This window comes from Truncatella angustata (genome assembly GCF_020726525.1).
Source record: "Truncatella angustata strain MPI-SDFR-AT-0073 chromosome Unknown BKA67scaffold_2, whole genome shotgun sequence".
Taxonomy (NCBI): domain Eukaryota; kingdom Fungi; phylum Ascomycota; class Sordariomycetes; order Amphisphaeriales; family Sporocadaceae; genus Truncatella; species Truncatella angustata.
The window spans coordinates 7254597-7279202 of record NW_025763382.1 but is presented as its reverse complement, the minus strand read 5'-3'; the positions used below and the strand labels follow the sequence as shown (position 1 = coordinate 7279202).

General features: G+C 49.1%; 7 protein-coding genes across 7 annotated transcripts; 5 read left to right on the top strand and 2 right to left on the bottom strand.

Moving 5' to 3' along the window:
- Positions 1–1560: 1560 nt before the first annotated feature.
- BKA67DRAFT_533653 (uncharacterized protein) lies at positions 1561–2465 on the top strand (the record flags this gene model as incomplete). The annotated part of the gene is made up of 3 exons (XM_046099732.1): positions 1561–1630; positions 1686–2043; positions 2402–2465. 3 exons carry the CDS (start codon positions 1561–1563, stop codon positions 2463–2465), a joined length of 492 nt encoding a protein of 163 aa, XP_045962734.1.
- Positions 2466–6119: 3654 nt separating this feature from the next.
- BKA67DRAFT_644321 (copper amine oxidase) lies at positions 6120–7286 on the top strand (the record flags this gene model as incomplete). Its single annotated transcript, XM_046105843.1, has 4 exons — positions 6120–6134; positions 6197–6448; positions 6765–7137; positions 7172–7286. 4 exons carry the CDS (start codon positions 6120–6122, stop codon positions 7177–7179), a joined length of 648 nt encoding a protein of 215 aa, XP_045962733.1. The 3' UTR covers positions 7180–7286.
- Positions 7287–7845: 559 nt separating this feature from the next.
- Positions 7846–8715, bottom strand: BKA67DRAFT_656687 (uncharacterized protein; the record flags this gene model as incomplete). The annotated part of the gene is made up of 3 exons (XM_046106980.1): positions 7846–8151; positions 8210–8417; positions 8480–8715. 3 exons carry the CDS (start codon positions 8713–8715, stop codon positions 7846–7848), a joined length of 750 nt encoding a protein of 249 aa, XP_045962732.1.
- Positions 8716–8923: 208 nt separating this feature from the next.
- BKA67DRAFT_214989 (uncharacterized protein) lies at positions 8924–11327 on the top strand. The gene is made up of 5 exons (XM_046095526.1): positions 8924–9280; positions 9356–9985; positions 10078–10296; positions 10342–10625; positions 10705–11327. The coding sequence occupies exons 1-5, from the start codon at positions 9132–9134 to the stop codon at positions 11271–11273; spliced, it is 1851 nt and encodes a 616-aa protein (XP_045962731.1). The 5' UTR covers positions 8924–9131; the 3' UTR covers positions 11274–11327.
- Positions 11328–12697: 1370 nt separating this feature from the next.
- BKA67DRAFT_591458 (uncharacterized protein) lies at positions 12698–20404 on the bottom strand (the record flags this gene model as incomplete). Its single annotated transcript, XM_046104719.1, has 4 exons — positions 12698–15012; positions 15070–18478; positions 18536–20250; positions 20326–20404. 4 exons carry the CDS (start codon positions 20402–20404, stop codon positions 12698–12700), a joined length of 7518 nt encoding a protein of 2505 aa, XP_045962730.1.
- Positions 20405–21563: 1159 nt separating this feature from the next.
- BKA67DRAFT_558181 (putative SAM-dependent O-methyltransferase) lies at positions 21564–23072 on the top strand. The gene is made up of 3 exons (XM_046102311.1): positions 21564–22336; positions 22408–22538; positions 22634–23072. Exons 1-3 carry the CDS (start codon positions 21837–21839, stop codon positions 22831–22833), a joined length of 831 nt encoding a protein of 276 aa, XP_045962729.1. The 5' UTR covers positions 21564–21836; the 3' UTR covers positions 22834–23072.
- A 283-nt stretch (positions 23073–23355) lies between these two features.
- Positions 23356–24423, top strand: BKA67DRAFT_533647 (uncharacterized protein; the record flags this gene model as incomplete). The annotated part of the gene is made up of 1 exon (XM_046099731.1): positions 23356–24423. One exon carries the CDS (start codon positions 23356–23358, stop codon positions 24421–24423), a length of 1068 nt encoding a protein of 355 aa, XP_045962728.1.
- Positions 24424–24606: the final 183 nt, after the last annotated feature.

Below are 24606 nucleotides of genomic sequence, written 5' to 3'. Positions count from 1 at the left end.
AGCGCGCGAATCGATCGAATCGAACGGCCTTTCCGCTTGATCTATATGCAAGTTATCAGTATAGCACTAACAATCTTAGCCTCCTGACTCGCGCATTAACTATTCAATGTCCCTGGATTCACTAACAGACAGAGCAGCGAAATAGTCAAACAGCTTCTGCATCAGAAACCCTGTTGACAAGGTATGAAATACACAATCCACGTGTCTACTACACATTCAGAGCCTTGAGCGCAACCTTCATGGCAACCTTCTCCGAGATAGCTCGGCAAATGAGAGCTGTTCGCGTTGCCGTCGTGATCAGGCGCCAGGGAAGGTCCGAAGAAATGGTCGGTGCATGAATATTGTCTATTCTTAATGGTTGTCCCATTATCGAAAGTTTGATGTCGTAAAGTCATGGTAGTCGGGAGCGGACGACGAGCAATGGTAAGTCTTGTCGCCTTCAGTTACGGCGCCAAATGGCGATGTTAGAGCTTCAGTCAACAATTGTACGTGTTGGCGAGGCGTGTTGCCGATTAGTTAGTGGCGTCACATCACTCGAAGATATCGCTTGGAGAGCGCGCGATTACTGCCAGCTAATCGTACTCCTAGCCTGTCAGCCATTTTTTGCTAATTAGCACAATCAGCACAAATAACCTCTACGCTGATTAGATGAAGCGTATCCAGTTGCAACACCGACAGTTGTAGGACCAATAACGGATTCCTGTAAGAATGTGATGAGGCTAGCCGGGACTGCGGCTACCATATAGTAACGTCGCTTCTTTGTCCATGTTATCGAGTCTTGTCGTCCTGCTTGTTATGTCACTGAGTATCTAACAACTTCCAAACTTGTTGCAAGCAAAATGACCCCACTGTCTGGATTCCATCATCGGCAAATCGAAGCATGATCTCGATCGGCTTCTCTTGAGAATCGAGCAGGGGCCGTAGGAATGACTCAAATAGCCGACGATGGCCCCTCGCGTTGGGAAGGAGAAGGTAAAGGATAAAGACGAGTCTCGTCAACGCATATACCGGAATCAGCTCTAAGACGGAATGTGAAAGCGACTCGATGAACATCACGGCAGAAAGGATGGATCAGTACATCAACCACTCTCTCAGTTTCTCCGTATTCGATGTTTTCAATGCCTTGTATGTGGCAAGAAGGGGATAGAGGAGACACAGAGTCGTGTTGAGGATATCAAGTTTGTTACTCAGCATCATATAGGTCGGCAGGCTGTTTTGGTTGACCGTAGTAGAGTTTCATGCCAGCATCGGGCACATTCGAGACAGTCTTCTTATGATACTTTTCGATTCAGAAAGAGGATTTAGTTTGCCCCTTGCTCCAAATCTTGACAATTAAGTATTTCCAACTGGGACGTCCAGCACAGGATCATTTGAATCCTATGTTGAATCAAGCCTATCAGACACTTCTAGCTCCAGAAACGGCGGCGGATGACACGAATACCCGAAGTCCTAAGATGGAGGCTCGTACGGGACCGATATATATATATATGACAGACTCTATAGACTCCATCCCCATCATACTGGGTTGTATATAGGTCAATAAAAGCTGCAGTAAGAGCAATGATTACACCAGGAAGAACCCGAATGCGACAAGTTCGATCACCTTCACCAGAACCATATGACTTTGATGGTGAGTATTGTTGAAAATAGCCGGTCATCTTCATTATGCTGATGATAACGGCAAGCGTCCGACGACGCTGGTGATAGCGATCAAAATGCGGAATTCGTGCGATCAGAACCCTCGACGGACGGTTCGGATAGCCTAAGAAGCTTGAGGAAGTTTATCGCTTCTTTATCGCAGGACAGTGATCCTGACTTTGACGGCAACAGCCAGGATGACAGCGTAACATCATCTGGTGGGAGCCAGAGAGGCTCTCTTTCCGCGGTGGGTGATAAGAAGTACGAGCCACTTGGAAGTTTAGCATATGTCGTTGCAGCGCTGGACAAGATTCAGGAAGCACTCGAGGCACTGAAAGAGGCCGTGGAAAGAGTCAAGTACGATCGGCTGGAACAGATCGAGAATGGTCTAGGAGGTGTCAGATTGTAAGTTCGTGGGGGCGGGGGTGTTTTGCCGGACATCGTTCGTATACGGACCTAGATATCTCTGAATCCTTCAAATGCATCGACTTTTCTCTAGCACGTTGCCACGTGTCTTTCCTGCAAGCTCTCCCAACAGACGCAAGACTCTACTAACCCTACATTGTCTCTCCGCTTGAGCACGGTGCACACTTGGACCCTCAGCCAATGTATGTGTCTCCAATGCTTGAGGCCATGCACCGCCTCTCATTGGCTGCTTGATGACTCGCCCTGGCTGATACTGAGACTGTATGGCCTGTCCCGTCCTATGTCTTATCTCGCCTTTGCGTGTTGAAGGGCTATTCTGCCCGACTTGGTAACACAGTAAACCATCATCTGTACTATCCCGAATCATCGCACTCGATCCTGTCATGAGTAAATGGCGTTGATATTCGCTGTCTGGGCTTCCTATGGCGTCTATTGGGCCATGGTCAGTATTGCATCATCGCTCTACCTCGATTAAATTGTTGGAAGTGCTTACCAGAGTCTGAAGAGGGGCCCGGGTGCGCTTGCCGGCCTGCAGCAGAAGATGGATCGTGAACGATAACAGTGTCTCCGTCATCGTCGGGTATGATATCGTAGATCGATAGCGAAACGGCTTAGCTCTCTCCTCGCTGGTTTCGCGGTCGGCAGTACGTGAGCGAGTTCGGCTTGTTGACTGTGGTATAGCACAACCCCGAGCGTGCCGGGAAGGTGGGACTCCCTAGCCAGGCTCCAAATTACTCTGCTAGTAATGGTGATGATGACGGCGCCGGCGATGAAGAATATAAATAAATATATGATCATGATAAAGATAGTCAGGGGGAGCAGATTTAAAGAACCTAGAAAAAGTTGAGCAATCGGTTGTTCTCCAATAGGATCCAGCAGAGCGTTGGTGTCCACCACACAAAAATAGAAGACGAAAGTCATTGGTAGTCCCGCGAGTCCAGCCACGACCGCCGTCCACCACATTACTTAAGGAACCCGTCTACCCGGCATAGGAATCTCATCGGTGAGATGGGCTGCCGCGTCGAAACCGTTAATAGAAGTAAGACCTGGTAAAAGTCCAAGGAGGAAGACCAGACCGTTGTTTTCCTACCCGGTAAAATTAAAAAACTCCGTAAAAACAAAATCTGCGGACTGCTTAGGCACTACGCGAACGAGGAGAGATACCAATATAACAATTGCGCCTCCATTAATGAGGAGGACTATGGACCGGATAAAGACGCTATAAAATTTGAAGAAGATAGTGTTTAGAAGCAAGCCCGTAAAGGCTGCCGCAAGGTAACCAAGATATACCTAGTAAGCCTCTTCGGAGAATGCATCGTAGCAGATGGAAACTAGTGCGAAGAGTAACTAGGAAGTGAATAGGAGCAAGGTAACTATCCATAGAACCTAGCCGGTTAATGTAAACGCACTAGCCTAATAGCTAAGACTTCGTGACTATCGTCGAGGAGTAAACATAACGGTCCAAAAAACCTGACCTATTAAGAAGCGCGTTAGTAACAAATTTTCAGCCGATAAACGTCGTATAGGACCTAACATACTAGAAGAGTTAGGATAATAAGTAACGACTTCCGCTAAGTACACGCAAACGGTCAACTAGAAGACCAAGGTAAGGATATAACCAAAAATGAACACCGGTCCTCCTCTAATACCGATGTTAAAAGCTAGATAAGTGCTAATCGCTAGCGGTATGCCGATCAAGGAATAGTTAACACCTACTATAATAGCAAGGCTGAAATGCTATATTTACACCCCCGGGGCATTTACAACTTCATCGTCACGTACGCTCCCACTAGTAAGCGCTATTAGGTTAACACTAGCCGGAGTAGTATCGTCGTCAAATGCCGGCTTTTCTTCGGTCGACGAGATCTACATGGCTAAAGATGGAAGAGGTATTTCAAGGATAAAGTTTTGAGAGGATGGAATTTAGAAGTAGAAGGTTTCGGTTACTTTTCTCATAAACTCCGCTGTGTGTGTTGAATGAGAGAGAGGTAGGTTGAGTACAGGTCTAAATACCCCAATATCAGATAGGTATAATATCAGGTAATTAATTAAAGGAGAGCGGATTTGATAGTAAGAAGCGCATCCTATTTACGACTCTTAAGCGATAACAATTAAATATATACCTTAACTTAATTACAGTTCCGGTCAATTAGAAGCACCGACATGAGCGAAGACAACTCCTACTAGCAGTAGTAGGTCCATTATATTACCGCCGTATACAGTTAGAATATCCGATTTAGCTCCGATAAGACATGAGCCAATCCGACTTAAACATGGAAACATGGACGACTTCTTCATAGCCCTAGTTAGGAATAAAGCGAACAAATGGCTGTACATTTTACAATAGAGACAATCGATAGCAAACATTGTGAGAGAGGGGGCTTGTATTATTCACAGTCTAGGGCGCCATGTAGATTGTAAAGTCTTAACAGTACTGTGTACAACCCACACTCCGATTCTGTTCAACGTCTTTAGATCCATGGTTTCCACTAGACTGGATATAGTTAGCGGCCGTAGTCCTATAGGCGCATGGTAAAGAAAAGCATCGAACTAGCCACGAATCGGGTAACTAACAGCGAATTAAAGGGGAGGCATTAATACGGAACCTTACGTCGCTTATTACCTTCTATTTACTTACCTGGTGTATATTAGCTCTATCGCTAGCGTGTCATTAAGTAGCCCGTTATTTTCACGCCTTTATCCCTACACACATCGTATTAAGCTATACCCCCAACCCATCACTTACTCCGTCTCCCGATGAGACTCGCTGTCTCATTCCAGATATAAGAAGGTACGACGGGGAAATTTGTATAAGACCTATTAATCAGGCTATCTATAGAACGAATAACGAATAGTACATGAACCGTTATAATAAAGTATTGCACAAGCGGCCTTGGACCGGCGACCAGAGTAGATTCATCAAGTAGCGACCTCAAGAGGTGTTAGTCCAGATTTTTAATCGAGACTCGACACTCAAGACACGACTCGGCTCGAACTACTTAAGGCCGTCGCGGCCCTTTCTCTCCTTTTGAACTAATACCGTACAATCAGAGCAAGTTTCGTTATAGCCCTTCGACTTTAACACAATGGCTACCTTAAGCGCTACTATACGTGCGATCTTGCACCCACTGTCGCAGCTAACACCGGACGAGATAAAAGAATCGGCACGTCTCATACGAGAGTATTATCCAAAGGATGTTAAATTCGTCTTCAAGACCATTACGCTCTACGAGCTGGATAAGGCCCTTATACTAGAATACCTCGCTATAGAACAGGCTAAATCTCCCACTAGACCTTTTATAAAGAGAAGAAGTTTCGTCGCTTATTATAAGAGAGGCCGTATAAGGATACGTGTTTAAAATGTGGCATCTCATGTTTCATGCTAATATATAATAGGATGTCCTTTATAAAGCTATCATTAGCCTAAGTCGGGGTATGGTAATATCTACGATCTAACAAGAGAAAAGCCTATACGGGCCCGCAAACTTCGAAGAAGTGCAGGCTGTCGAAGACTTAGTCTATAAAAATCCTGCCGTTTAGGCTAAAATCGCTGAGCTAAATCTGGAGGACAATTCCCTTATCGTTTACGAGCCGTGGAGTTATGGTAAGCAAGTTTCGCGCTCGTGCTCGGTCCTAGAAAGGTCCTAAGATACTGACCGAACAACATAGGTAGCGATAGGATTAACGACGATCGGAGAATATACTAATGCTTCATGTTTTTAAGAGACCTAGAAAACCCTAAGAACATGGACTTTAATCACTATACAAGGCCGCTACCGATTTCCCCCGTAATCGACGTCGTGACGATAAAGGTTATCCGTATAAATATACTACCACTAGGTGTCGACCACGCTTTAAGGGAAACGAGTATATACAAAGTTCCGCCGCTAAATAAATATGTCCCCGAAAGTTAAGAGCTTCGAACTAATCTTAAGCCACTCCACGTAGTATAGCCGGAAGGCGCAAGCTTTACAATAAGTCAGGATTTTCATGAGACTAGCGTAATTAGTTGGCAGAAATGGAGTTTCAGACTTGCATTTAATGGACGTGAGGGCATGGTCCTCTATAATGTGAGTACTGTCTCGGCCTTTTCACAGCAGAGGCTAGATGGGAGACTGACTGAGACGATTAGATTTGTTACGATGGTCGACCTCTATTCTACAGACTAGCGCTATCCGACATGAACATTCCATACGCCGATCCTCGCCATCCTTACTACAAGAAGTCTGCATTCGATCTCGGTGACGCTAGAGCTGGCTACACCGCCAACAACCTTAAGCTTGGATATGATTGTTTAGGCTCTATACACTACGTTTCCGCTACATTAAGTAGCCCTAGAGGTGATGCGATCGCAATGGAGAACTGTGTTTATATTCATGAGCAGGTATGAAGTCAATGGTTGCAATTTTCATGCAAACTAGCTAATTCGCGGGGCGTGACAGGACGCTAGCATTGGTTAGAAGCACACTAATTACCGTACTAGTAGAGCAGTAGTCACCCGTCAACGTGAGCTCGTACTGCAATCTATCCTTATAGTGGCGAACTATGAATACATCCTTGCTTTTATTTTCAACCAGGCGGGTGAGATCACGTATGAAGTCCGTGCAACAGGTATCCTATCAACCCAGCCAATCGACACGGACACAGAAGTCCCCTAGGGCACTGTTGTCCACCCCGGTGTCTTGGCTGCGTATCACCAGCATATTTTCTGTCTCCGAGCCGACCATATAATGGACGGCCCCATGAATACCGTAACATATGATGAGGTCGAACCTTTGGAATGGTCCAAAGTTCTAAACCCTCACGGCACCGGTTACATCAGCCAAGAGACAATTGTTAAAAAGTCCGGCGGCTACAACCTCGACATGACCAAGAACAGGGTCTACAAGATCAAGAACCTTTCCTCCATCAACCCTGTCAACAAGAAGGCAGTCGCTTACAAGATCATGGCACCCGACTTTCAGAAGATAGTCGCACAGCAAGAGAGCTTCAACTACCGCCGCACCGAGTTTTCTAGCCATAACTTATTCGTAACTAAATACCAGCCGAACGAGCTGACGGGCTCCAATATGGGTATGTGAACACAGTCTCTCTCTGATTGCAGCAGGGAGCTAGGGGCTTAGCATGCAAGAAAGAATCAACCAAATTCCTCAGCATTAAGTCCTCCAACTTGGCTATTCAACCATCTACACACTTGGATCGAGTTTGGCACCAAATCGGACATTTCTCGTTAGACAGATCTAGCAACCGGTCAGGCTGATTTGTACCTAACGAGGATTTGAAGGAATGCGCTGCATTTGAATCACTCGCAAGGGCTTGTGCTTGGTAGATTCCCCATGGAAATTTCAATTTTGGTAGTTGTGTCTGAAGCTCACCAGTGGCGCCCACCGGTATGAAAGCAGTACCGCAATAGAAGTGTGGTTACAAGGGTGACTCAATAGTTGTGGCAGGCAATTACCTTACCGCTAACATGTAGTACAGAGTACATAATTTCCGCCTAGGTCAATAATCAACACCTGCGGCGCCGTACGTATCGACACTTTACTGTTATCCTTGCGCACATGGATTACGGGCACGGCATCGTGCTGAATAAAACTCCAACCTTGCTTCTAGCGAACAGAGGACCGAAGCCTAGAGTAAAAAAAAAACAAAGGCAAGCATAGTCAAGTCCATGGTACTGTTTTCAATTTAGCCTCTGCGTTTTCTTTAGACTTGTGCCGCTTTACGTACCAAGCTGTTTTCTCCATCCAAGATGTAGGCCAAGGGCCGTGATGGATCTGATCAATCTTTGGTCAAGTCAACCGTTCTGGTTCTTGTGGATGCACTGAGCACCCGCCGCCCAATTGTGACCATAGCCTCGTTCAGCAGAGGCTCCGTGTCAAATCCATGCACAATCTGATCGAGCATCGCAGCAGAGCACTCGGCAACGGACACGCTGGGCATGGAGACAGCCAATCTCATCACAAAGGCCATGATCGATCTTCTCGTGAACGTTGTGTCAGTTATCCATCCGGGCTTTGCCGCGCACACCTCCAAAGCTCCCTTACTCTCGCTAGCAATCGCAAGTAGTCGATTCTCCGTCTCACCCTGTATTTGGCATCTATATCAGTGCATCGTTACAATGCAGCGTTATCATTGTACTTACCCTCATCACCAGGTATTCGGATAAGAAGGGGGGTGGCTTGGTCGAATCACGCGGGGCTGCACTACCGCTGAGGTATATGAAGCGGAACGGGCGATTGACCCCACTGTCTCGCATTGTTCTTAGCCCTATAAGTGGGTAGTCCTGGCAAACTTGCTTGATTTCTTCAAAGCTGACACCCCCAGTTCGGGCGGGAGTAACGGCGATTGTCCTGCTCAACTGTCAGTTTAACAACTAGTCTAGGCGACTTTATCGAGGCACATGCGCCCTCACCAGATGCACGCATTGGCTCCTGCAAACGCTTTCCTGACACTGTCTGGATAGTCCCTATAGTCTTTGACAATCACGTTTTCCAGCTTCGATACGTCGGCGCCATCCTTGGACAGCTGCAGCAGGGAAATAGGTGTCCTAGATAATGCGATGACTGATGTGATGTCTGGTCGTTCCAAGCTTAGCCGAATGACCTCGCTTCCGACAAATCCTGTGGCTCCTGCAACTATAAGCTTCATGACTGCGCCAACTCCTTCTGCTTCGATGGGTTATTGGCAAAATTTAGAAATGAAAAGTGCTGCTCTGCCGCCTCTCAGCGGACGACACCATAATTTAAAGCCTAGCAAAACGACCATGGTGCGCTCGTAAACTGGGTGTCAAAGCATGTCGGGACGTGGAGAGCCACCCCGTTCCGACTCCGATTCGCATTTCCTCCTACTCCGATCCACATTTCCTCCGACTCCGATCCCTACCAACCCTCCTACTCCTATTTCGTTGCCTCCGTTCTCTCCTCGCATGCTTCTTCTCCTACTCTCAACCAAGAACCCGGGGGATTCTATTTTAATGTCAAGAAGTCTGGTCGACGGCGCTATACAGACCAAGGTCCGAACCTCCGACAATCGCACTTTAGGTGGCATGCTACAATCGGAGCGATATGGCTGCGACTTTTACTGGCCAATCTGGGCAAAGCAGCCTCGCGAACACGAACATGGCACGGCCGCCACGTGTCCGAGCTTGCACCAATTGTGTTCGTGCTAAGGCCAGGTGTTCCCCTGGAGCTGACGGTGAAGGCAGGTGTGAAAGGTATGGCTATTTGTCACCGGTACTATCAGCGCAGAAATCGAGTTCACGAATCACTTAATGACGATCTGTGGGCAGATGCCATCGCATGAGCAAAACATGTCAGCCATCACCCCCAGTGCGTAAGCGATGTAAATCGGAGAAAGCCTTGCGGCCCGAGACTTCTAGGTTGGAGGAGAAATTGGATGGCCTTGGCACACTTTCAAAGTCGACCAAGCGGGGTGCAACAGGAAGTTTTAACCCCGTGGTTCCCGGCTCATTGCCACTAGAATTCGGTCTTGGCCGTGGGGCATCCCTCAGTTCAACAGCTGCTACAAGCATCGGCCACGGACAGTGCGAATACAACCGGGTCCCCCGGGTCCGCCATGAGACCAACTGCACATCAGCAACGCCGTGCGCCTCAGCGCGACCCGCTCTCTCTGTGGACTCGGAGCCAGATTTAGAAGATGCAGAAACGTATTTGGATAGGTTTCGAAACCATTTCGTGGAGTATCTTCCTTTCATCATCATACCAGCCTCTGTGACAGCTCGAGAGCTCCGGCAGGAGCGCCCTATTCTCTGGATCTCGATCATGGCCGTGGCGTCAAGCAATTCTACACAACAGAGGGCTTTGTCAAACGAGGCCAGAGCTGTTCTTGCGCGAGAAGCTTTCGTGGAAGGGACACGGAACATGGATTTATTCTTGGCAGTCCTTGTGTACACTACTTGGTGCGTAGAACATATGTAACACTATTTCGCTTCTCCTCACGACGGTGTCAGACATGGAAACTTGGCGAAGCTGATAGTGCGTCATGTCATAGGGACCGGCACTATCATTTCGGCCGACCTTTCCTCATCAGCCTCGTGCATCTTGCAATCGCAATGCTCTACGACCTCGGATTAGACAAGCCACCCTCTGAAGATCCGGTGCTTTTGCTAGCACATCGTCTGAAGGGCTCTGAGCTGCCATTAAGGTCTTCGAGGACTCCGAGTAATGAGGAAAGAAGAGCTCTTCTCGGTTGTTTCTTGATAAGTTCAGTGTAGGTATGTTCCACGTGGGTACAAGCTCAAGCTAACGGCCGCAGATCTTGTTTCACCTTGCGGAAGGGCAGCACTTTACGCTGGACAGTATATGCGGATGAGTGCCTCGAGAGATTGGAAACTGAAAAAGAGTTCGAGTCTGACGCCCTCCTTGTGCAATTGGTCAAGCTGCGCCTGATTTCAGAGAGAGTGAAGGACCTGCCTTGGTCGAGCCCAATCACCAAGATAGAAAGTGCCACAACTATACCTGCCTCATTTTATGTGCAGTCGCTCGAAGCACAGCTCAAAGATTTCAAGGCAAAGATTCCTCCCAGCCAGGCGAATAACAGTAAGTCACTTTTCAAAGTATTTATGCCCGGGGCGCTGCGTGGGTTCAGATCGTACAGCTAGGCTGATTTCCTCACCAGAAACTCTTCTTCTAGAGCTGCACATAACTGAGGTCAGCATCTACGAGATAGGGCTCTCGCAGGCTCCCGGTCTGTTTAGTGGTCAATCAAATCGCCGGGTCGAGTACCTTGTGGCCTGTGTCCACGCCGTCAAGACTTGGATGGGCGTCTTCCTCGGTATCAAGCCAGCACAGTATGTTGGCTTCTCAGCATTGGAATATTCCAACATGACTCACTGCTTTTTGAGCGTGTATCGGCTGTCAACATTTGAGCATGTTGACTGGGACCGGGCTCTTTGCGTGGACGACCTAGACGTCCTATCCTTCCTGGAGGCAGGAGAGGAGAACTTTGGACAAGTTAAGGCAGCGGCGGGTCTCTACGTTGACCCCGATGACGTGGACACTTTCACTATCATGGCTTCCAGAATACACCTCATCAAGTTGTCATGGAACGCAGCCACTACCTCTCTAGCAAGTTCAATCGTTGGATCGACTTACCATGAGAACTTTGAGCTGCTGGACCCTTTTGTAGAATTCTCAGATGGAGATTGGCTGAAGCACTTGTTGGGCACAGACCAATTATTCTTTTAACATTAAATTAGAAAAGCAAATGACGGATGATAAAATAAATGTTTATTTCTATTATGCGGTCGTGCCGGTCGTTTCTCTTTTACTACATACCCTAGCCACTATAGATAAACGAATCCTAACCCTGGGGAGGTAGGGTGTGCTTGCAGATTGGCTAGGCGGTAACAAAAAGAAAACACCTAAGATTGCCAGACTCGTTGATCTTGTTTAGTTTCTGGGGTTGTTCAGATGAGGTTGCAGGCTCCCCAGCGCCTTGGAAGGCAGTCGACTGTGGCTTGGGTGCTGTGACAGAAGACTGCGATTGTAGTGACATGAAACTTAGAGATGGCGATACCAAAGACTGATCAGCCACTCAGTTCCGGCCACTCCTCCATGAACCGTTCTTCAACTTCACCTTGGAAATATGGCCGGTTCGCCTGCGAGTGTCACGGGATACAAGTCTGGATCATCAGATTCTTCGCCGCGAAGATGTAATATGCCAACAGGTCGTGTGCTGGAGAACATGTCCTGCAAAGTCTGGAGCTTGAAATGCACGTCGTCTTCGAGAGAAGGGTAATCCAGCACAGCCTCCTGCGGTGGAACTGTCTGGATACATAGAGCAGGTTCTCTTATGCTTTTGGACTTTACCTCCCCTCTGGGAATCATGACCATTTGGTTGTGATGTGGATCTGAGCTTCCTCTTTCTAACTGCCCCTTTTCCCCCAAAGTGCATACTCACTCAACTGCACGTACACAAAATGAATATTGTGGCTAATGCAAGGTGCTAAGTAATCGGTGGTCAGATATTGTTGTTTCCAGTTGTCTCTCTGTTCAATGTGGATACATGCTGGGCCCGTGAGCGCCACATGGCGCTTGCGCCGCTGACTAGCTGATATGGATGAATAACACCTTAAAAAGAGATGCTTGAAGCTCACATTGACAGCCACGTCTATCTATGACACGCGGGGGAACAGATCGTCGCCGGCAAGGGTTTTGTAAAAATTTGGCACGATTTTCTTCACCTCAGCGTAGGTGATTTCACCCCGTTTCACCGTATCAAGAGACCATGCACGCACTTCAGCATTACCTCGGTCATTGATCAACAGCAGAAGTGTGTGGGAATTATGAGTGGCGAATTGATCGTCCTTTGCTTGCTCTAGCTCAGGCAATGCCGCTTGGATTATCCGTTCGTCGTTACGGGAGTTATCGCACTAGATGGTTTAGAGACTCGGCCCTTCTTGAGGAGATAAACCTGAGTATCAAAACTTTGTATTTCCACATGACTTTCAATCTGTTCAGATATTATCACCTGATCAACTACAACCTTAAAGTAATTGATAGCAGTGACTTTATATAACACTTAGATTTGAACATATTTATATCAGATATATCTTTAAAACTTTTCGTTTAGATTTATACAATATACGAGAACTCCTGTATCTAGCTGTTTATAACAGTTGCCCAGCTGTTACCGGGTTTTCCTTTACAAGCCTTGTCACAATCTCCATATAAGTATCCATGACCGTTCCAGCCGCCTGTTCACTGAAGAGTCGAGCGTCATACTGTAGCTTTAGTTTATTGCCCTGAACATCCTTGAACACTTCAAACATGATAGAATAGTTGACAAACATGGTCACCTTGCTCATGGCCATGACGATCCATCTCATGTGGTCTTGTTCGCCTTGTGCCGGCTCGAAAGGCTGGTATAGGAAGAGTGTCTTGGCGGCTGTTCGTCTCCGATCCACCCCCAAGGCTTTGTAGATATCTCCCAAGCTGACCAGGCCATTTTCCGTCATTTGCCAGAACCCGTTCTGTGTCTCACGCAGCAGAGTATTCATCTCTGTGGTCGATCTGTCAAAGCGCGATCGGAAAGGCAAGAAGTTGGCACAGGTGCCGTTGATGAGCTGGGGGTCGTCCATGTCGACGTTGCGCCCCGTCAGGAGGTAATCATACGTGATGTCCGTTTCGCCGCTGAGTCGGCTCAGCAAGAGTGTATAGGCAGTCTGAAATACGATCGATGGTGTGACTCCTGCTGTCTGGGCGTAAGTAGCAACATCAAGGTTGAGTTTCTTCACGAGCGCACCGCCAACCTTCGGGCCTTCAATGTGGGATGGATAATTGAAAGTGTTGTTTGCCAGGTGATCGCGCCAGAAGGAGAGCATACGCCCTCGCTCGTCCTTTTGGCTGTTGTATTCAATAAAAGCTTTGAACGGGACCGATTTCGGCAGTTCTGTACCTTGGCGCAATGCTGTGAACTGGTCGTCAAAGACTCGCAGTAGTGTGCCATCATACATGGCGTGGTCGAGTTTCGTGCACAGATCAATGGTTCCATCTTCGTAGCGCAAGACCAGGTAACGGACAAACGGCTTACCGATCTCGAAGTGTTGATCCCAGTGGCGGCGAACGAGATTATCCTTCTCGTTTTCTGAGCTGCATTCAACGATCTCCAGGTCGAGGACCGGCTCCTTGAGTATGACTTGTACCCAGCTGAGTTGATCAGCATCGACCTGCTTCATGTACATGGCGCGCAAGATCTGATTGGCTGCGGTCAACTTTCTGGTAAGATCAATCCACAGGTCGAAGTCAAAGCTCGGTGGAAGCCGTCGTACAGTCATGAGCTGCCAGAACTGGTCATTGGTGTGTCCTTGAGTAAGGAACTCGACCTGTCCGGGTGCACAAGGATAGATCTCCTCGATATCCTCTGATGCGAGACCCGCGGCCTCAAGCTTTTGGTGGACCGCTGGGTCGACAACAAAGTCTGCCAGAGGATTGTGACCAGTGGTAGACTTGGAAGCTTTGACATATCGTGCTTGTTCTCGCAAGGAGGGATAGGAAAGGGCGTCATTGACAGATAGGGACCAGCTTTGCCGCCGCAATATGCTGACGAGGTTGATGGCGCCAATCGAGTCACCGCCGTGGCTCGAGAATAAATCGGATGCACTAATATCAGCAGCCTCTATGTCAAACAGTTCAGACCATGCATTGCGAAGTATTGTTTCCGTTTCGGTGAGCTCCGTTGATTCGGACTCGTTGGTAGCACGAGGACTCGAAATTCCTGAATACTTTGCAATGTCGCCTGCATTCAGGCTCCCGGCTATCGACTTCAGGACCTTTCTGTTGATCTTACCAGATGGGAGCGAGGGGAAGGACCTGAATGGCAAGAACAACTTGGGTTCCATGTAGTGAGCAAGTGACGTGATTCTTGTGCGGATAATGGCTGGATCAATGACAGCCGTAGGAAACATATGTTTGTCATCTTCTTCATAATGCTCGTCCTTCTTTGCCAGCAGCTCTGGGGTGTCCTGGGGTACATAATACGCGACGATAGCCGGCTTGCGCTGAACCGTCACGAGACTCACAACACAGCTCTTGACGACGTCACTTGCATGGGCGAGAATGGTGTTCTCGATTTCGCCGAGCTCGATGCGGTATCCGTTCAGCTTGATCTGGTTGTCCTTACGGCCCAAACACTCAATCTCGCCATTAGCAAGCCAGCGCGCATAGTCACCAGTTCTGTACAGAACAGAACCGTCACTGGTCTTGATGAAGGATGTAGCCGTGATATCGGGTCGGTTCAGGTACCCCATTGCGACTTGACCTCCACTTACACAGAGCTCGCCCACTGTCCCATAAGGCACGGGCTCGAGCCGATCAGTATGCAAAATCGAAGCTTTGATAGCTCTCAGTGGATAGCCGATGGACTTCAAATTGCCTTCAGGCAACACCTTGGATACTGTCATCAGGATAGTCGCCTCCGTTGGACCTGTAGAAACTGTTAGTTTGATCACTCTAGAAGAAACAGGGGTAAGACGTTATATACCATATCCATTGTAGACGTCCATTCTTGATGCCCAGGTGGTCCCTAGTTCGGGCGTGATGGGCTCACCGCAAACCAGAAGGGCCTTGAGACTGGGTACCTCATCTGGTGATATGAGCTTAGAAATACTGGGTGTGATCATCAGCTGCTTGGCTTCGAAAGTCCGGACGCATCCGGCAAGATCGTTGATCAAGGTGTCCTGGGGTGCGACGCAGATGGTTCCGCCGCAACCAAGCACGGTGAACACGTCAAAGTATGACGCGTCGAACACATAGTTCAAGAACCAGAGGGCGTGCCAATCATGGTCGACTTTGCATGCCTCGATCATACCCTCTGTCGATGCCGCTACAGCGCCATGTGAGACCTGTACTCCTTTCGGCAAACCTGTCGAGCCGCTGGTGTAGATAACATATGCTAGGGCGCTGGGTGTGGCGGTGGAAGCAGCAACGCTGTCGTTGCTCGCTTTCAAAGTACCAATGCCGTCCATGTTGATGACTTGCCCGGCGAAACTGTCGAATAAGGCCTCATGAACCCTGTCCGTGATGGCCAGCCGAGCGCCAACGTCTCCGATAATGAAATCATTTCGATCCCTAGGATTCTTGGGGTCCAAAGGGGTGAAAGCCGCACCCGCCTTCAGGATGCCAAAGACTGCGATGAGAGTGTTGAGTGACTTTTGCATGCAGATGGGAACGATGTCTCCACTCTGAACGCCTTTTCCTGTGAGGAATTGCGCCAAGTTACTGGTGACCTCATCAAACTGCTGATATGTTAAGGTATTTGATGACAAGTCACGGAGTGCCGTTTTAGTAGGGAAGCGCGTGGCCATCTGCTCAAAGAGGGTGTGCGCCAACAAGCCCTTGGTGGTAGGCTGTTCCTGTGACAAGGAATCCACGAACACTTCTTCTTGTAATGTGATTGGGTTGATCTGCGAAATGAGACCCTCAGGGACGTGGAAAGAAGCCTTGAGTGTCTCAATAACATTGCCAAGTATCAGAGAAGCCTTCTCCTCCGGCAAGGACGAGAGCAGGCGTAGCCGGACACCGGTCGGCAACGACTCCGCTTCGAGCATAGTACTATCAACATAGTTCGGCTCCTCGGGAGAGCAAGGATTTAGTACTTTCTCAAAAAGCTCGTCGCCGGACTTGGTGCTATCTTTGATCAAGATGTTGACTAGGGTATCGTACAGGCCAGCTTTGGTTCCGGAAGTACGTAGGATGTTCCGCAGCCCCAAGAGCGCTGGGGCCGAGTGCTGCCACAGGTCCTCTTGGATCCTCTTAGAAAACTCGAGCGCCGTTAAATCTGGGTCGACCTGCACACGGAAGGGAACGGTGTTGATGGTGGGACTGGCCATATCGAGAATTCCTGACACCGGTGCATCGCGACCAGACAAAGTTGCTCCGAAGATCACTTCGCTCTGCGAGGTGTGCAAGGAGAGAACGATCGCCCAGGCAGCGTAAACCAAAGAGCCAAGGGAAACTCTGTGCAATGCTGCAAAGGTTTGAAGGTCCTCTGAGACGTCCCCTTCCACCACCGTGTTCTTGGTGCTTTGATGACCTAACAACGAAGGCACAGCATGCTGCAACCTAGACTTCCAGAACTCCTCCATTTGCGCATGGTCTTGTTCTTGCATGTACTCTATAAATCTGGCAGGACTCGGGCGCTTTACCAGTGACCGGCTCTGGAGACCAGCCTCAAGATCCTCAATCAAATAGTTGTTGGACCAATAGTCAAAGAGAGCGTGGTGCATGCTAACGGCAAGAACGCCACCTCGAAGGGTTGCAAAATGCACAAAGTTTTCACCTAGCTGCATGGAATGTTTCTCAAGTGCCGAAAATTCCTCTGCAGTGACGTCCAGTTTTTCCCAAGATAATTCGGCTGCCTTCCGGATGATTTGTAAAAATGAAGTCTTGTTCTGCAGAAAGCTGGTACGAAGAACTGGATGTGTCTTGACCATTTTCTGAAGGGCGGCATGAATTTCCTCGGACGTACGACCAGCCATGCGGTAGTATCTCCGATAAACATACGTCGAGTTCCCAATTAGAGAATCCGCGAGAAATGCATCCTGAAGTGGCGTCGTTGGGAATGCATCTTCAAGATCCTGAAGTTTGAGTTTGATCTTCTCAGGTAGCAATGAGAATGCAACAACCTCGTTTGTATGTTCTTCATGTTTGCCATGCTTGGCTACTTCTCGTAATGGTAGGCGCAAGATGTCGGTGACGGCAATATCGAGTCCAGCTTCATGAGCTTGGGATGCAACTCTGATAGCGTCCAGTGAGGAGCCACCAAGTTCTTGGAAGAAGTCGGCGCTGGAGATTCTGTCAACTGGTAGGTTAAGGACTTGAGCCCAGATATTTCGCAGTTCACGCGCAACCGGAGAGAACATGTCTGCCCCGTCTCCGCCCCGCTTGGTCTTGGCCGAAAATTCTAGGAGATGGTCCTTGCCAAGACCTTCCACATATCTGGACAGGACGGGAACATCAACCTTTCCATTGATGTTCAACGGGAGCTCGGCCTCTGGAAGCCAGTAGGTGGGCATCATGTAGCTTGGAATATGGAGTTTCAACAGATCCCGGAGCTCGGAGCGGAGCTGTGACCACTCAGTATCTCCTTTTGGAACCACCACCGCGACGAGGACTTTTCGCCCGTCTATGTCAGCTGAGACCACACTTGAAGTGTAGACGTCTGGGTGTGTCTGGATCACAGAATTCGAGTCGCCAGGCTCGACACGCTGTCCATTGATCTTGACCTGAAAATCGATTCGGCCTAGCATTTCGATAGACCCGTCCTCGTGCGCAACAACCATATCGCCGGTTCTATACAGCCGACCCGGTCCGAAAGGATTAGTAATAAATGCTTCCGCAGTCTTCTCAGGTCGATTGATGTAATAAACTGCAAGTTGGTCACCACCCAAACAGAGCTCCCCTGGTACCAACAAAGGAGTCAGTTCTGTGCTACCCGGAACGAGCACGAAGGAGGTTGTCGTGTCGCTTGGGCGCCCAATGTTCTGAGGATTCTGTCCCAGGACCATCTCCCGGCGCCAGTTGACTTGAGTGTTCTCACTTAGTCCATATGCGTTGAGAAGCTCCAGGTGATCAACCCACATCGGAATCAGCGCCGGGTTGATCAGCTCGCCCGCCACTGTCATGCGGCGCAGGCATGGGACTGTACCGGGCTTGATTAAGAGGGCGGTCGAAGGCGTTACATCGATCACATTGATGCGCATTTGGTTTATGGTCTGACCAATGTGCAATGTCAAGTTGTCCTTACTTGCCAAACACAAACATCCTCCTTGCTTGAGTGTAGACCACACGGACCTCTGCGCGGCCGAGAATACCGGATTGTGGAAGAGAAGCTGTCGCAGGTGCGGAAGCATCGGAAAGGCGTCAAGTCCTGACGTGGCAGAAGAGTGCAGCTGGCAACTAAGTCAGTTCCGAGCGACTCTACAACCGTACATGAAACGACAACTCACATGAAGAACGCCTTTCGGCTTGCCAGTAGAGCCAGACGTGTATATCACATACACAGGGTCAGAAGGCTCACAGAAACGGGTCAAGTTGGTATCCTTTACACGACGGGAGCTCTCAAGAAGATCCTCGATGATGATCTCGTTCGGAAAACGACCGGCCACTGATCTGTCAACAATGACGAAGTCTGCATTAACATCACTTATGATGAACATGTTTCTATCCTGGGGGGTTTCTGGGTCTAGAGTCACATATGCTGCCCCCGTCTTGAGAATACTGACGAGAGCGACGATGAGATTGACGGACCTCTCGACACAGACAGGTACAAACGAGCCCCTAGCTGCCGGAAGCTGCCGCGCGACTCGGTTGGCCATGCGATTGAGTTCCACGTAAGAAATGGGTGCATCTCTTTCGAATTGCGCAGCTGGGACATTGGGAGTGAGCTCAACCTGCTTCTCGAAAATTTGGTGAACACTCCCTGGAGCAGGCTTTGTTTTCGGCATGCCCATCTTGTGAATCAACGCCTTCTCTCTCGAGGATATGATTGAGATCTCACTCAGCAGAGCGGTGGGATGTGCTAACATGTTGGCGATTGCGGTCATCAAATGATCCAAAATAATCTCCGCTTTTTCTTTCGGTATCCCTGTATCATGTCTTGCCGATATGGAAACAGTCTCCGCTGTGCGGATATATATTGTCACGGGAAAATGGTCACCGACGGGTTCGAGAGCCTCATCGAGCTCAGAAAAGATGATCCTGAAGTCGGAGCGTGCGGCAGGATATTCAGATGTGATACTATCGTATCCGATGTACGCATTCGAGGACGAGGAAATGTTCACCTGCTCTGTGTAACGAACGCCTTGTGCCACCGAAAGGCCGGGAGAGAGTTGGAGTTTCAGGGGGTATTGTTGATCTACACAGCCAACAACCGTGTCGTAACCATCCACAGTTGCATCCCTGCCCTCGACCACGAAGATCGCGGTATCGCTACTGGTTTGGCAGTGTCGGTTGAGTACAATGCCGAGAGCTGTGTATAACAACGACTCCTGAGAGACGTCGAGGTCACCACAGAATCGCTTCAATGCAACACTGCTGACTGCAGCTGATGTGATCAAGGGCGTGGTGGTCAATGATCCTTGGCGAGCTATGGGTATCGAATGGAGGACAAGAGCGGGTACGTCCTGAAGACTCTCAGACCAAAACTCTTTGGCTGCTTTGGTTTCACGTCGGTTCAAAGTAGCGGCATATTTCGGGTAGGCTAGGCGGCTGATAGGGATACCACCGGTCAGGATAGACACAAAGTCTTTCCACAGATATGTTAGGGAGGTTCGGTCAACGAGTGCGGCTTGTATGCGGAGAAAGACTGCCGTTGGGTCTTTGTACCAATCCACTACGAGCGAAGCCGGTTCGTGAGAGACAGGCGGTAGCTTTGCATCGTCTAAATGCCCCATTGTGATGGGCCGAGGGCTTTTCAAGATACGTTGTCTGAACATGACACCCCCTAGGACATCGACTTCTTTGACTATGATCGTCCGGACGACATGATTATGTCGAGCTAGTATGTGCCAGGCATGAGAAAGACGATCATAGTCTCTGACAAGATCGGAAGGCAGTTTCAGTGGGATTATAGCTGTCGAGAGGGCGAGATAGTTTCGCTCAAGAAAAGCTGTTTGGAATGGGATACAGTCCACATCAAGCTCAACATCTTGGTCTGCTTGAGCTAAGGGCTTATCGAGACTTTCCGTGAGCTCGGTAACGGAAATTTGTACCGGATCAACCGTTTTAGCTTTCAGACTTTCGAGCCCAATCGGGGATGGTCGGCCGTCCTGGTAGACAGGCGGCGGAGTAAGTGATAAAAACTCGATTTCAGCCATGGTTCATTAGAGGCGATGTTGAATCTCAGCGAGGAAACTAAGGTGGTGTGTCGAGGTTGGTTCAACACAATTTCCAAAGGTTTCAATGGCACAATAAGGGGTTTTTATGCAATATCCTAATTTCTCATCCATTGACTATAGCTCTGCTTTAAAGTAGCTGCATGAAAGCCCTCTTGCTCCTTTTCTGCCTCAACTCCCCCAAACAGGGTACTTATCGCCAAAGTGGCGAGATGAGGTGATCCAGACTTGATTTTCTTGCCGCGCTGAAAACTCATCTGATGAGACTAATACTGAGTTCGACCAGTCACGATATGCAGGGAGTCAGAAGGATTCTAATCGGGCTTCTACAGTATGTTCTAGTGAGATTTATCGGCAAAGGGGGCTGATGATTCAATCCATCGTCAGGCTAACCTCTGGCCTTTTGCACCCACCCAGACCAAGTCGAGATCCATGCAAACCAAAAGGTCCCTACGCCCCAAGACCAGCTCCAGAATTCACAACGTCAAACCGAGGTTTGAGGTCGTGACCGCACCCGGCTGCGTAGTAAGGTCTCGTAAGCTCTCCCCCGGAGAATGTCAGATGGAGACATGCATGCACGTATAATGCTGAAACGGAATGGAGTCTGGCGTGGGATTCCTCATTCTCAGTCCCTTACAAATCCCTTACGTGAACGATGTTCCTTGAGTATAGTGAGCCGTGTCGAATTCCTCGGACTTAAGATCATCCGGTTGTGGCGTTGTATATCTCGTCAGGATGCTTAATCCGGAAGTTTGGAGCATCGATTACCAATCTGGAAGTGTATATATCTGCCAGGCATACCATAAACATCAGGCTCCGCGCCGTATTAGTGTAGTAGTATGCGTACTCAATCTGGGAATTTCTGGCATAGATTACCAATCCACGGGTGCTCATATCTGACATGCATACCCTTTGAAATTGTTTTGCTCCCTTGCGATGGAAAACACTCCCGATTTGTACACGGGCTAGATGCTTTCTACTTCACCTATAGTACCCGCAAGTCGGTTCGACTGCCGGATTGGTATAGGAATAAGCATGCACATGCAGAGCTGACTGCTGCAGAAGCTTAGATTGCTCCTCGCTCCTGGGCGGCCGAAAAACGGCATCCTCCTCATATGGGAAATGCTTCTCACCGCCTGACAGCCCAGTGATGGCAAACGCATCTGGAGGGGAAATGGCGGAGTTGCCAAGCACGAAGCATACATGCATGCAGAGTCTCTCCATGAGAGTCTAGAATTAGCACGAGCCTATGTTCTAAGTATAAATGACCTCTCATCATTGGGTTTATACACAATATCTTACAAACTTCTCGATAGGATTCAATCTCAGCCACAACTCTACGCTTTGACTCGAGTCTCGCCCAATCATCTTATCGTCTCGTAAAATTTCCAGACCGACAAATTCATCCTTCAAGATGTTAGGCAGCGTTCTTCCATTCAACGAGGAGACGGCAGACCGCGTCAGCGAGTACTGCGAGAAGCGGTCAACCGTGATTCCCGATGTCCTTCAAAAGCATTGGGAGTACACTCGTACGCATTTTTCCGATGCTGACAAGATGTCTTCGCGCCTCCAAGGTGCATGGATGATCTTTACCGCCAAGGATCGCAAGCCTAAGCGGGGTACGTATATCTCCAACTTAGGCGAATTCATCCTCCTTTGCTCCGGTGTAACTCGAGCTTTTCGGCTATACCCAAGCCCGAAATTGATGGAAATCACTAACATGCACACAGTCCTAGAAATCGGTGCCTATAGCGGGTATAGCGCTCTCGCATGGTACGAGGGGACCAAAGATACCAAGGCTGAAATCGTCACCTTGGAGTTGAGCCCAAAGATGATCGCTGCTTCCCGCAAGACCTTCAAGGACTACGGCGTGGAAGATCGCGTCAAGCTGATTGAAGGCCCTGCGGATCAGACGTCAGTTGACCCGATTACCTCCCTCGTTGATGGCGTCTGATAGTTTGCTTGACTGACTCCTCCCTGTACAGCCTCAAAACTCTAAAGGGCGACTTCGATATCATCTTTGTCGACGCCAACAAGGACGGCTATGCCACGTACGTTCAGACCATTCTGGACCAGAAGCTGTTGTCTCAGAATGGCATAATCTTGTGCGATAATGGTAAGCTGCAGCACCACCCAACCTTCCCTCTTCATGTGCACCCCGCATTTTCCTGTCCCGTGTAACATTCCGGGTATGCTAACCACGTCTGAAAGTCTTTGCGCGAGGTCTCACAATCGGCGCTGATGCTGCACCGTGGCTCAACGACCACGTGCGGCCGTATTGGCTAGGCTGTGGCCAGGCATTGGACGAATTCAACACCCGTCTCGTCGAAGACCCCCGAGTGGACGTTTTGATCATGCCCGTTTTCGACGGTGTCACACAAATCAAATGGAGATCTGACGCGCAGATTTGAGGATGCATATCAGATCTCATGCTGACTGAGATATTGCTGCCATGCGTGTCATTGGGGCACTAGTACTAGTTTCTCAACGGGTTAACCCGCGCGTATGCACGCTGCAAGGTTCTGCTCTTGGTGCTTCCCACCTCAGGGTTCTTTCGGTCAGATTGTCCTTGAGGCGAGAAGTCCCTTAACGATCATACTCATAAGCTTTCATTTACCCCTATGGGGACAATGCATAAAGTTCTTACCTGCATGCTCAGCTTCCTACGTCTAGGTGTGCGCTCCTTAACTTGCGTAGTACCATCGCTCCATCGCGCCATACACCCTCAGCCGCACTTATTTGTCACCCCAGAAGAAAAGTTGGCAAGAATCGTCTTCGTGAGAAATATGCTGGACAAATTGAATGCCGTCTTACCTAAGACTCGGCGTTAAGCGGTCGTTATTATGTACACTTAGCTTATATGAGAACACTAGCTGCGCGTACAACCAGAATACCCGCGTGGAATACCATGCGCAACTCAATTGGTTCCCAATATGACAGGTACGAGCTTTGAATACATGGCGTGCACTCTAGTCCTAGATACGTCGTCCCCCTCGACACCAGTGCGATTGATTGCTCATGAAACACCCGGTCTCCGAACCGATTCAATTGGAAATGTTCACGTCAAATTCCTCGCTTCGCCGGTTAACCGGGTAGACCTGATGGTCCTCTCTGGCCAATACCCAGTCAAGCCTCACAACACGCACGACTCTTACCCCATCCCCGGTTTCGACGGCTGCGGTGTAGTGACAGAATCCACGTCTGCCACCATCTCCAAAGGTGACATCGTCATCCCCAGGAGCCTCGGCGCTGGCACATGGCGCAGTGATGCGGTCTTCCCCGAATCCTCACTGCTGAAACTACCCGCATCGACACCCGTGCTGGCCGGCGCTCTCCTCAGGTCCGGGGCTCTGGTAGCGTGGCTCCTGCTGGAGGAGATCAAGTCGCTCAGGAGCGGCGATACCATCATCATTTCCGCAGGAACAAGCAGTGTTGCATACTTCCTCGTGCAACTGGCGCGCCTGAAGGGCGTCGCCGTGATAGTGGTCATTCGGGACCGCGCACCTGAAGCTGCTGAGCTCGTAAAGACAACCCTGTCTCATCTCGGGGCCGCTTCCGTGCTGACAGAATCGGAGCTGGCAGACGGCACCGTTTTGCTTCCCAGCAGGCCCGTATTGGCGTTGGATTGTGTGTATGGTCATGTAGGACAGCTTCTAGCAGATACTCTAGCCCCCCAAGGGACTTTTGCACTAGTAGGCTTGCTATCAGGACCAGGATCTAGCATCAGCGTTAGCACAGGGCATCTTTTTGCCAGACAGCTATCCTTCGTCCCTTTCCGCGGGTCCGAGATCTTGAAGAAGATGGGGGAGACGAAATCGGAGGAGTTAATTTGTCATGTCGCCGGACTTTTCGGCAAGGGGGACCTGAAGATTCCTGAATTGACATTGGTATCGTGGCAAGAGGCAAATCCACACGTTCTCAATGAGCGGTTACAGCAGGCGCTTGAAAATAGTAAAGAGGGAGAAATCGGTACAAAGAAGACGGTATGGATATTCTCCTGAACCCGGGTACCCTATGGTACTTGAAAACGACGGTGAAGCTCCCCGCAACACATATTTAAAAGTGGCAGCCTCTCGGGTTGTTGTTCTCGGCTATTCTTATTTGGTTCAAAGCAATTTATAATAGCCACGGTAGAGATTCACTATGACTTGTTCAATGCTCTGAATTTATGTGGACATACTTAA